Raw genomic sequence first — 13,967 nt, 5'->3', positions numbered from 1 at the left:
CTTGCTATGTTTCCACAGAGCTGCTTAGTTTTATGGAGAAAAAGATTGAAATGCAGTTTATGTCCCAAGGTTAACCAGGGAGAATAGTTGTAGGGAACAACTGCTCAGCTGAAGACAGGGCAACCTATTACAAGATACAGCAGAAATAGTGCATTTAATGTATGGATTAATAGGGAGGTAAGACCACCTAGGTGTGGAAGAAACTGACTGTGCTGGCATACCTAACTGCAGTTGGACATAGTCCAGTATTTTCTTGCTCTATGAATGTCTTCTCTTGGTATAAACTTTCCTGAGAGTTGGAATAATCAGGATGGGCAAATATTGTCTGGGAGGCGGCTTTGAGGGATAGTAAGAGCCCTATCAGTAGTGGGAGAAGGCTACATCTCCTGTGTTGAGCAGTTCTGTTCTGGGCTGAGGGGTGAAGAAGCTTTAGGTGAGTGCTCTTTGAGGTTGGATAGTGAGCATTATGGTTTAAAGCAGTTAATACTATTGTGATGGATGGTATAGGGTGGGTGAATGCGTGGAAATGGTCCTGATATGGAACTATGTACTTAAGTAGGTTTGTGATGTCATCAAAAAGTGGAAGGAAAGCAGTGGGATTAAATGTGTGGATATGGCAGGTGGCTGGGAAGCCAAGTGGGGGAATTGGGGGTGGGAGAGGAGCCAAGCAGGCTACAGATGCCACACCTCTCACTAATGTGGGAGATGATCAGTCTGGGCCTTCTCAAAGCCCAGGTAAGCAAATGGCCTGAAGAAGAGTTTTGTTGTAGCTTTTAAAAGACAGAAACTAAAAGTGAAGGTACACCACTGTAAACTAGTGATAAGGCAAACCCTGCAAAATGGGTGCAGTACAACTGCACTGATGTATCACTAGATGTTCAAGGATGTTTAAGCATAAAAGCAGCCTACACAGGGGAGATTACATCAGTAAAAACACAGGTAAGCAATTTATGCCCTCTATACATGCAGTCTTGGCTGTGGCAATGTTCTTAATACTCAAGATTTGTGAGACAGGATACAAAAACAGCTTTCACAATTAACTAAACTACTCAGAACAGTAAAGAGGCAGAGATGAGGTAAATTGCAAGTGCCTCTGAATGCTGGCGTGTAACTTTTCCCTTCACTGATGGGGATGTGTCACACTTTAACGTAGCTTCTCCCCTGTACTTGAATTCCTATTTTTTGTATCACTGTGGATGGCACCTATTACAAGAATAACAAAAGTTTTACATTTTATTATACTGTCCTAGCAATGAATCACTGCTCCCAAACATGTGTTCTAACTATAACTGTCTAGTGAAAAGAAAAAAAAAGAAAAAAAAAACAGGAAATTGAAGGAGGTGAGCATAAAGGAGCATGCTTTTAGCAGTTAAATAGGGTACCCATGTGGAAAAACATACATTTAGTTGTACAGTTAGTGTGTTAATAAGCTGAGAGTCTCTTTCTCTCTCATGATATATATACGTATATATGTATAGATGATATAAATATTTATATGTCTAAATCTGTAGCTATATATAAAGAGGAGATAAAGTTCTAAAGTTCTGGAGAAGAGAGCAAACTAAACAGAAAAATCACTGAAACACATCTCTAGCAAAATGCACTCCAACTTACACAAAGCATGAGGCCCATTTGAATAACATAGAAGGATAACTGATAATGCCAAGAGCTGTTTAACACAGTATGCATTCAGTTAAAATTGAACAGTAAACAGTGCATTCGAGTCTCGAACCATACACAACGTGAAAACCTGACTTTCCATTTAAATTTTAGCACACAGTGCTGTAAAACAGTCAACTAAGGAACAAAACTCAATGTTCAGGGAATAAGTACATTAGAGCAGTCAGCAATGATCCAGTTTAATATAGAGAATAATAGCTACTTTGACAGACTGATGATCTAAATAAACTTCATTGGCTAAGCATTTTACTGCAGAAATGGTAAATACAATAGCACAGATATTTAAAGCAACTTAAGCATATAATTAAATAATATATTTACCCTAACAGTAGCAGCTAGAGGGGAGAACCACATCCAAGCCATGCATTAACTGTATTTAGGTACCATACTTTTCCTAAAACCTTGCATTAGCTGTCGTCTTTGTTAAAGTACAGTACCTTTCCTGCAAATTAGCAGTTGTCCAGCTGAAGAAGAAGAATATCTCAGCTGCACATGTAGAATTAATTAACAAAAACTACTAAGTACTGAAGAAACCTTAAGGAAGGAAATCATTATACAGCTAAACAAAAACTTGCACAAGTGTGAGTGAAGAGACGTACTTTGTTGTACCAATTTCAAAGATTTGCGTAATGATCAATGGCAAACTTACACAAACATCTCACTTTCAGAAAGTGTTCTAGACAGATTATTATTAGTTAAAACACCAATGAGTGTCTGAGAGAATTAAAGTCTAGCCTAGTGGGAAAAAACATTGTCTGAGTTAAGACACTTGGTTTTATGAATTTTGGAAAACTGGTTAGACTTGCTGTTAGTCGACTAGTTGAAGATGAAGTTGAAATTGAAGCCACCAGAATGAATATTTTGCTCCAGTCAGCTATATCCTGACACCCACCAACCCAGAGAATTAAGCTCAGCCTCACTCATTAATTGGCCCTGCATATTCAGATTTCAGTCTTAGTCCCAAATGGTCCAATGGTATCAGCATTAGTGCAGCATATTATCATAGTTGTAAGATAGAGACAATGAAAGGCACTTTATGTCTCTCCTGCCAGGCCTATTCCTATGGAAACATAAAAAAATTCTTCCACATGGTTGCAGGATTGAAGATATTAAGCTTGAGCTAGGACTACCAGATAATTAATAAACAAGTATAACACAATTTTACAAATTTTTGAACAATGTCTAACATTTAAAAAGTAAGAAAGTAACACTGGCTCTGTAGTGGAAGAGGATAAAGCCCTAATTGTGACTCAGATGACCTGCGATTGATTAGTGGCACAGAAAGAATTTGGAGATGCCGAGTGTTGCACAACCTGCATCCATGTGCTGCCTGGGAATGAAGGTTGTGATGGCTCCTCCTCCTGTGGTGCGCAGGTGCTCCAGGAGAGTTGCATGGGTTGCTTCACTAAGAACAGATGCCAGGGTCAGGGGGACATTGGTTGCTTCACCTAAGCCAGTATGATAATCCCTGTAGAGATGTGTCAAGGAGGGGGCACACCTCTATATCAAGGGCAGGGAGCTCATATCACCATCAGGAAGTAGAGTTAAGCTGCATCTGTAAAAGTGCTTTGTAATTATCTCTCACCTCATGGAGACCAAATGTTGTGGGAATAGCTCTCACCTCATGATGAATGAATGGAGCAATAGATTGAGAAATGCTGCTGGCTGGCAAACAATGGGATGCAAGAAAAGTGTAATTAAAAAGTAGGAAAGCAAAGCAGCATGTTATAAAATTATAAAATGAGCACAAATGCAGTACTTTAACTTTGTGCAAACATTTAGTGAACAGTGGCTCAAAAAGTCACGTAAGCTTTATTAGAGATAATTATCAGGCACAGCAGCTGGTCAGTGTACTTAAATTCCTTGTTTACTCTATTTATGTCAGATCATTTATTATGTTTCATAACTATACCTGCTGTGATTCAGCCACACATTTTCTCTCTACTTTTCAAAATACCTGCATGAGAAGACTGTTTTCAGTCTATGAACAGCATGTCTAGTTTTTCTCCAGACATTATACTTGTCAGAGGATTACATGGCTGTTACTGTACAGAGGTATTTTACCTGTTTAATAATGTGTGCTTTTAAATTTGCTACGAGTCAGAAATAATAGCATGTAGTTAAGAAATGTTCACAACACAACTCTTTATGCACGGTGACATTATATTATTTTCCAGGGGAAAGTAGAGGCAGAGTTTGAGCTACTTACAACAGAAGAAGCTGAGAAGAATCCAGTAGGCCTAGGACGAAAGGAACCAAATCCACTTAATAAACCAAAGTAAGATTTAAATTTCATATCCTATATTTATTAACTGGTGTGTTGAATGTATACTAGAATTTAACATTGTAATATGTGGACTTAATGTATAAACTAACTAAAATTAGTTGTTTTTAAAAAGTCATTTGTTTTTGTCTGACCTCTGTCTGATCTTATTCTTCTCCCAATCAAGAATGTTTCATTTAACTGACAGTGTCACTAAGGAGAAGCCGTAGTACCATGCCAGAAAGTACAGAGAGAACCAGGTCACTGTTATACCACTTTCCAAAGCTGTCCCTCAGGTGGGATGAAGGGCCAGGTGCAAGCTGTAAGAGGATGCAGTAGGTACTCTGGAAGAGGTCAGATTGTTCATTGCAAGTTAGTGGTGTGATGATACGAGCACCAGTAAATATTTAAGAACCCACAACTAGGATGTTTAGATGAGTTAAAAGACAAAAACACTGACTGTGTGTGGGAATATGAGTGTTAATAATTGCACCAAACAACTTGTGTAGCTCTTTGCTATAGTTTGAATGCTATGCAGAAACATAGTAGCTCTTTGTCTAGTGCCGGAAGACTTTATATTTCTTGGTCATAAGGGGTGTCAACTGGGAGATAGCCCAGGACACTGATTGCTCCAGACATAAAACTGCCACTTTCACAGGAAGTTCTCTCTCTCTGTCTCTCTCTCTCTCTCTCTGTTTAAATTACTTGTATCCATGACTGAGTCGTGACATCTGATTGTGCAATGTCTCGGTGGCAACCCACCACTGGACCAATAATCAAGGAGCCTCAATCCTCACCACTGGTACCAGTCGACGACATACACTGTGAGGATAACAGGTGCACACACAGTATTTCCAGATGCAGCTCTCTACATCAAGTGCAATTTCCCTTAAGAGCACACAGAGACCACAGTAAGTCCTGGGGTGGTTCCTCTACCTTTCTCCAGATCCCCAATAAGACTCCCCACTGGCACAGCTATAGAGTTGAGATCTCAGCTGAGTGGCCAAACCAAGACCTCCAGCACCCTCTCTTTACAACAAGTGCTTCATGTCCCTGCCCAAGTAGCTGACACCCACACTCTTTGAGGTTTGATTTACACACACACACACACACACACACACACACACACACACACACACACACACACACACACACATGGGAAAGGCTGGCACAGGTTTACTAGCTATGCCCCCTTTTGCCCAGACTATAACATAGTTATCATTGCCACCAGCCAACATCTCATCAGCTACTTTAAAGCCCTTAACAGAGGGTGTCCAGTCTTACTGTGTAATATTAATATTAATGCAAATGGTAGTTTGACCAAGAGCAAGGCTGTTAGGAGTGGACCACACAGTGTCACCCTACGGACAATACAGAAAGCTCCCTAGTACAGACATTGTGTCTAGCTACATTGAAAACTGAAAGATACCATCTGTCACTGATGAAGGCTTTGGTTTTTATGCTGAAACCGGTTTGTCTTGCTATTTTATGAATAAAACACTGGATTTACCAACTCTGCAAGTGCTGGCTGTGTTTTCTGGACCTTAGTACTGCTACAATCTGGTTGATAGATGGAATTTTTTTTTACAAAGGAATAATGTGCTGACAATTATACATTGTACATACAACTCTGTAACAAACATAAGATATGCAACAATCATATGTTTGTTTTAAGACCCATTAACATTTTTGATTTTGCATTTGTTCTTAAGTATTGTATACTTCTTGATTATTCATGTTGTTTACTTTTTCTGTACTTATGGGTCATGACTGAAATAGGTCTTCCTATCAGCCTGTCTACCCAGTTACCAAATAGTAAGTAAATAAATAAACTAATAAACTAAATTAATTAAATCAAGTAAGAATAGCTGCATAAATATTAGCAAGCTCACCTATATTCCTAAAGTTAATTTTTTCCAGAGTGTACCCTGTCTAGGGTGATTATACAGCATTAGTAATACCTTAAAGCTTCATATTAAAGTATTAGTGTCGACTCCAATACTGAGATCTGGCTTGCTATGTGACTGAGATGTTGCTCAGATGACATATTAATGTAAATTTCCATCTTACTTTCTGTACCTGTTCCATTACATCAAGAAGGATGTTAAAATCAGCAGAGTCCTTTGCTGATACTTTTGTTATTACTTATGTTTTATAAACAAATGTCCTTTGGCTTCCTTTACTTTTACTTCCTGTTACAAAATAACATTTTCACTTAAGTCAATTTTTTTCAAACTGGTGGTGATACTGGCACTGAAGGAATTCATTTTTTTTTTTTTGTAGTGCATGGAGTGTGGTGATTATGCTCCTGTATCCGGAAAAAGACAAATCAGTTAAGCACTTCTATAGTGTGAACAATTGTAAAGCACCCCTGCCTCACTTGATAAGATTGGATATTGCACTAGGCAGTTAAATCTTCCAATATTGGTCAGCAAAAGACAGAAGCAAAATAAAAAACAAAGTTGTTTCTGCCTGTTGTCTGTGCCAATAAGGTTTCCCTTACTTTATGCAACATAAGAAAGTATGTTACTACCTTTCTGACAGTGGTCACTAAGTGTTTTATGGTTCTGAAAGCAGGAAATTTCTAACAAGTAGTACATGGAACAAAGAAACCTCCATCCACTGCATCAAAACCTGATCATAACCCTTTATTATGTGTTCTCGACAGGGGTGCCACGATTCACCTCCTGAGGTTCACTCTCAAGGTGAATTACCTGGTATACATGTCTCAAATACATAATAAGCGGGTTATGAGTGGCAACCAGCTCAAAATCCTGTATATATAAGGACACGAGCATGAGCATAACTCCTCATGCACTACCCGCTCAAAAGACCTGAATCTAATATGTGACATCAACAAAACCTGCTGGAGAGAAAGCTTTATCTCCCAGAGGCTGCCCCGTCTCTGGAATAGACTTCCCAACACATCAAACAGAGCACATCACTAACCACCTTTAAGCGCAACATTAATGAGTGGGTGGGAAACCACAAATTTGTCCCAGGGGTTCCACCTGTGTCCCTCATTGACAGGGGTGACAGGTGCTGACTGAGGTTTCTTTTTGGGGATAAACTCTTGGCTAGGCTTAGAAGGGCCCCCAGGGCCATTAGCCTAGTAACCTTCTATGATCCTATGATGAAGATGTGTGGTTTTACTTCTCTGAGTTTTTAAATTCAGTGTTTAGAGGAGTTTTCATGGTTTTGAAGAAGTCTATATTTAGATGAAAGCAGTTAACAGTGAACTGCAGTGGTTTTACCAATAAAGGATTGTTCTTTTTACAACAACTGTGAACTGGAGTGGTTTCTGCCACTGTTGGATTCATTTGCTGTGGTATTTTGCTTCCTGGTCAGTTGTTTGCACTTTGCATGAATATTTGTGGTGTGATAGGCAGCAACTGAATATGTTTAATCTAAGTATGAATTAACACCATTCATTTCACATTTCATTCTGAGCCTTACTGATGACTTTAGGTATATCATTGCCTATTCCAGTGCCTATTTGTTGCCTACTGACAGATATGAGGACTTTGTGTGAAGCCCATGCCACCTGTATGTTATAAGACATGGCATTTTTCATGTTTATGTATGAAACTATGCTGACGACTGCAGTGGTGGTGCTGCGGTAGCATTGTCGCCTCACAGTAAGACGTTGTCCTATTCGATTCTCAGCTAGAGCGTCTTCTGTGTGGAGACATGCGTGAATGGGCGTACCTTTGTTGAAGGTTGTGTGTCAGGGCTGGCAACTCGGCACGTAAAAATCTACTGCCAATCATTAGCGGACCGGAGTTCCGCTGTGGCGACCCCTAACCGGGAAAAGCTGAAAGACACAAACACAAACAAGTATGAAACTATGCTGACGCCAGTGAAGCTGAAATAAACATGGTGTATTTTATACAAAACAATAATTACTTTGCATGTGTTGGTTTATTATATATCACAGTATCTTTTGAAGACCTACTGAGCTGTTGCCTTTGAATTCTCTTTAGTGTTCATTATATATTGTCCCTCAAAATACTATGATCAGGAAAACATGATATTACATGTTGCTGCACAATTCCCACAGAAGTGGTAAGTCAGTCCTTCTACAATCAAAAGAAAATCTGTTGCAGTTTCCTTCATGGTGTTTTGGTGATGGTTACCAATGCAGTGATGAAACCACAGCCTCCTTATCAGGATAGGCCCGATATGCTCTGGCCATTCACTCCAACTGGACATCATAGCTTGTAATGTGCTAATCAAGCTTGGGTCCCTCCCACTGCAGGTGGCATCCTGCGCCTGTTGCACTGAGTGAGCCTTATATCAATTGTATTGCTGCCAGTTCATTAAAAATGGGCCAAATTGACATTTATACCTGGAGTGTTTTTCTCTTTCTGGGACTCGTAAGCCTTTGTAAATACTTATAGTTCTTCCTCATTTTAGCTAGCTGTACTGTGTTGTTGTATACTGTTCCCTAAGTAAGATTTGTCAGAGCTCATCACTACCTGAAGTAATGCCAAAGGAAGACAGACGTTCCTGAAAACTTTCTGAAGGAACTCACACACTCCCACAATACAATTATGTAAGGTCCCAACAGAAAAAAAAAATTCAGAAACTCTGTCTGATACTACAGTAAAAGGGCAATATCTAAAGATTGTTGTTGATAATAGTCTTTTAAATCAAGTATGTTGTCGCACTGAGTATTAATACACAAGAATTAGCATGAATCAACGTATACTTTTTAAGGATACATATCCTACAATATTTAGAAACTCAGATGAACACATGAATTTTCAATGCTCTGTGTTGTAAGGGGCACATTTTGTTTGCCAGAAACATCTTTAGTCATCTGGTAATTAACCTATTTTTTTCTTTTTTGCAGCCGTCCAAATACATCTTTGTCTTGGTTGATAATCCCTATCAAAGGCTGCTATTTCTACATCTGGAGAAACTATAAGAAATATATCATTTCAGCAGTCTTCATTCTGCTGCTGCTGGCATTTCTCATACTATTCATTTATACAGTTCCTGGCAGCCTATCCAATAAACTGATAAATGGTTAATAATATAGCTTCATTTAACAATTGTAGTGGCATATAAAACTCAACATGCAAACTGACAATCATTTAAATATTTAATGTCAGATTTCTCCCTTTGTTACGGTAACAAGTTTGTAGTAGCCATATAAACTGCTAAACTAGGAGTAAAAGTGGGCACATAATATGTAGGAATTATATGCTAAGCTGTTGCAATGTATGTACCTCATTCTGTCTTGTATTACCGTGACGTGCCATGTACCAAATGTATGTGCCAGGTATCAGTGCAGTATATACACAAATGATTTTTTTTGTTTCCAATTTGCCATATCACATTTTTATATGTGTTGAGTACTAAAGATAGCTCTGTGGAATAGAGTCCCAGTATTCTAAAACAAGGCAACAATTCATAACGCAAACCACTGGTTTCATTTAAAATATTTATTATGCATTGCTTAAACTGACTTATTGGGTTAATTAACTTGTTTGATAAAATTATGTTATCCAGCACATACTGACATCTGCTACATATATTTGTTATTCTACACTGGAAGAGGTATTCTTTCAGCATTTATGTGTTGATATTTATTGGATTGAAAATGTCCTGAGTACTTGGTACTTCAACTGTTAATTACAAGTATAATAAATGTCACTGTAGTGTTAAATACTGACTGTGTCACTCAGGGCTATCTCAGTTTTTCATAAGTTTTAAGAAAGTATTTTGTTTATGAACTAGAACACTGGACTCCAGCATAAGAAACCACAGATCAAGACAACACTGTGGCTTCAGAATTTTATCATGGCCAATGTCATAGGATGACATTGGGGAAATCAATAAATTATTATTTTAAGGAGCTGCTGTGTTGTTGTCTGATTTGAATGGGCTCAACGTGAACTGAATTTGTTCTAACATATGATGACAGCTTCTCCAGAGTCAAAAATGCTCTTACAATTTAGGTTACAGTAGGCTGATTGTGGAAAGAGAGAGAGAAAAAGAGAATTTAAAAATATTTGCAAATGTCTATAAATGATGTAGGGAAAATGGCACTGAGAAATAAATTATAGCTACAGCATCAGTCATCACTTGAAAACTAATTTATTGATCTTTTTCTGCTTAATGATGAATGAAGTTAAATGTAGAATAATGCATACAACTAAATGAGGGTTTCCTTACACTTACAAATGTGATTATATTACCGAGAGTGCACAATTAGCAGATGCCCAGATGATGGAAGATTGTAGGAAGAAAACTCTTTGACTCTTCAAGCTTTACCTTTTCCATATGGCTACAACAGCAGATGATGAAATTCTTGAAATATGTGAACCAAAATCCAACTATACTGGTATTGACATAATTTGTATTAGATTTTATTAACAATTAATTCACACTCAAGGACCAGATCCTCATGTTTTGAACTTCATGTCAATATTCCAGGTTAATGCCAGCACTGCATTTTGAAATAATGAATTTAAATGCAAATGAATCAGTTTCATTTTGCAAAAGCATTGTACCTGGGATTATATATGTACAACAAGATATAGAGTGCAACAGCATATATATATATATATATATATATATATATATATATATATATATATATATATATAAACAGCTGAAAAGGAATGGCATAAACTCCGATATTTTTCTTTTGATTCCTGGTATGAACTTTTGCTCCACTAAGTGCAAACAATGCATATTATGATCTATGGCAAGTAAGTAAGTTGAGTACAGTGCAAACCATGTAAAATATTTTAATGTCTACAAAGAGTGTGTGAATAAATCAAATTCAGACTGAAGAAAATAAAATAAAATATATAAAATGTCATAAACTGTTTCAATAAATTAGAAATCCAGATTTACAGGTATGCCTACAAATCAAATTTCGACTGAACAAAATAGAATCTAAAATGACATAAAATTATCTAATAAGTTAGAAATCCAGAGCTGTGGTTATGCCCATGTTCAGAATGCGCCTCTGAAATTAGAGGAAGTGTTGTTGAGCACCCACAAAGTTGGAGGGAAAACACGATGTAAACAAATGTCAACTGCATTTGGTTAGTCAAAAATCGCTGTGAAATAAAAATATAAATCAGGTCAGTCGTGGTCAAACTTCATTAAAAAATTAGCTATCACTGCTTTAACATAATTATCCAGATTAAGAAATTTGTCAGGCACAGTACCTGAATAATGACTCCTTCACTTAAGTCACTAAGATGGAGTCCAGTTTGAGAATGACTCATGAATTTCCATAGTCAAAGAAGTAAGAGGCAAGGAGTACGTAATGTATGATAGAATACAGAAGAATATACATTTCTTTCCTTTCAATTGTTATTAAAGTTTAACTATAATAGAAATGAGACAGACTAGACAGGAAACAAAGGAACAGGAAAGAAAAGAAGCCACAGTGAGGTTATTCAAGCAACTTTTACAAAACTTTATTTCAATCAAAGTATTCAAGGAGCTTGTATAAATACAACAGCACATCTCAAACAGCCATTTTTCATCTTGCCTGAAGTTAGGCTGGTGGGCAGTCTGGGCCTGTGCAATGGATGAGGCTGGGCAAAAGGCAAAGTAGAATCCTTACTGAACTGAAAGAGGTTAGATGATCCAGTGTCACTACATATCAACCTAAGAGGAGCTCCAAGGCTGGACCTTGATGACACCTGCTTACTGATACTGCAGCTGGAGTTGAAGCAAAGGGCTCCCATGCCTAGCTTCCATCTAATTGCCATGACAGCAAAGAGAAACTAAGGCCTAATCCACCATCCTCTGGAGGAGGCAACTGTACTTTATCATAAAGAAAGTTTTGAATTAATCTTAAAATAAAGCACCAAATTCCTAACCAGAGCTATTTTTTGTACAAATATGAGATAGCCGGAAGGGCCATATAAGTCCCAAGGTGATATCTATAATATTATTGGGAGCTCACAAGCAGTTCATTGTTTTCTAAGTAATGGGTGGCTTTAGAATCAATTGTTTTTCCAGGTTCTTAAAGGACCGAAAAAGCAAAGTTAAAGGTTGGAAATCTCTGCATTCCATATCTTTGTCATTTCCTTGAAGAGGAAATAACTATAGATTTCTCTCAGAAATTAAGCAAATATTCTTCAAGTATGCACATAGTTTACAGATTGTAAATAGCAGCAAAAAGAGAGTGTAGGAGGGGTGTTTCCTGGAATAAATGAGTATGGCTTCAACCTTGTTGACTAAGACAAACAATAAGATAATCATACAACCAAGCTGAGTGCAAAAGTATATACATTTTACTTATATTTGTGTTATGCAAGCAGTAATGCCTGACAGGATGGATATTACATAAAAATAACAGACCAGCCAGAGGTGTTGTGAGGCCCAATGTCACAAGCGGAGGGCTTCTACTTCCCCTGAAAGGTCTATTATTTCCCTATATAACACCCACCCTTGAGGAAGTTATTATGTTTAAAATGGGATGGATGTGAACTTGTTTTGTCTTTGTTTTACTATTAAGTATATACATATTTGTTTTATATTTCTGATGTAAAATAGTCCCACCATCTAACATTTCAAAGCTACTATGCTCTATGTAATTGTTGTTGGAGGGTGTATTTTACATCCAAATTATACATTCTGTAAGTATTTAATACACAAACACAAACAGAATCAGTTACACATATACATAAGCATACAGAGGCAGAGAGACAAGTCTATCACACATATACAGAAACACAGAAACTCAGAGGCACACACACACACACACACACACACACACACACACACACACATATATATATATATATATATATATATATATATATATATATATATATATATATATATATACATACATACACACACACACAAAAGTGCCTAGGAATTGCAGCCACTTTCTTGACTGTATACACTTTAGATGTCTTGCTGTGGTCAAATGAATGAAAAAGCATAGAGTGCAAAGCGCTGTAACTCTTTTACACACACATATCTCTCAGCTGTCCCTGATTTTGCAAACTGACCTTGATTTTGCCTCAGTTTTTGCTCTGACCCTTGAAAATTATTTGATTTTGTGGCAAATCTCTAAGGATTATAGTCAGTCAATAAATCCAGACATTATCGTTTCATGTGTTTTATTGTTCAGAAAAAAAGCATATTGATACAAAACATCTTGCTCTTATCAAATTTTTAAATAAATTAGGGTAATATTTAAAAATTGTTCCTAAGTGTGGGTCTTTGTACCCACATTATTATATTTGTGCAGAATTCTTGAACAAAAAATTTTGAGACGTGTGCACTCTCTTACACACACACACACACACACACACACACACACACACACACACACACACACACACAGATTTGCAGTCCAGTAAACATTCTTTGACTGTTATCTAGCCACGTGTGAAATATTCCAAATTGTGCTATAGCTAATGAAGGAAAGACGCTACATTTCTTCTTTAACTCATTACAGTCAGGTGACGTCTGTAGGTGTTTCTCTAGTTACATCCTATTGACTCCTCTAGGAGTCAAATATTGCTTGTTCTTATCTGAATTAATAATTTCAAAACTATGCTACATGCAAAGTATTAAAATATTTAATCTAAAAGCTTACATAATGGCAAACACACGTCACTGTTCCTCTCCCAAAAACTAAATTGGCTCGAACTACCTAATCATCGTGTTGATATATGACCTCTGCCAAATGCAGGTAAAGAGATATTAATTGTTATTCGTGTAACATTTATTTACATTGTCCTAAATGTCATGTTTTTCTAAACATCACAACAACCAAATTGCACAAACAGAAGTGCTTAACCTCATGTGAAAATTCTCAAGAGGCTGAACAAAATCCTGCTAAATGTAAGTGTATCACTTTATTGGTTGCTGGCGTATTGTAAGTTGTCTACAAAATATTTCAAACTTATAAGTTATTATGTGTACTGTGACTTATAAAATCTATTTTAAGACCTAAAACCTAAAGAATACTACCACTATAAACATAGTTTGTGCTGAAGAGTTCGCCATTTACACTTCTTTAGTATCCCCT

At 37.1% G+C, this 13,967-nt stretch overlaps 1 protein-coding gene across 1 annotated transcript in view; it reads left to right on the top strand.

The window, feature by feature from the left end:
• The window catches only part of LOC122797635 (fer-1-like protein 4), a 1,984,889-nt gene extending 1,975,070 nt beyond the window's left edge, over nucleotides 1-9,819 (top strand). Inside the window, exons 39-42 of the mRNA XM_044066179.1 lie at nucleotides 1,300-1,346; nucleotides 1,807-1,842; nucleotides 3,858-3,958; nucleotides 8,799-9,819. Of these exons, the coding sequence (XP_043922114.1) occupies nucleotides 1,300-1,346; nucleotides 1,807-1,842; nucleotides 3,858-3,958; nucleotides 8,799-8,979 (365 nt within the window). The 3' untranslated portion in view covers nucleotides 8,980-9,819. The remainder of the gene's footprint in view (nucleotides 1-1,299; nucleotides 1,347-1,806; nucleotides 1,843-3,857; nucleotides 3,959-8,798) is intronic.
• The last annotated feature ends 4,148 nt before the right edge of the window (nucleotides 9,820-13,967 follow it).

This window comes from Protopterus annectens, chromosome 3.part1, assembly GCF_019279795.1.
Source record: "Protopterus annectens isolate FY-2018-M chromosome 3.part1, PAN1.0, whole genome shotgun sequence".
Lineage (NCBI taxonomy): Eukaryota > Metazoa > Chordata > Ceratodontiformes > Protopteridae > Protopterus > Protopterus annectens.
The sequence above is the reverse complement of the archived record's forward strand: the minus strand, read 5'-3'. Positions and strand labels throughout refer to the sequence as shown.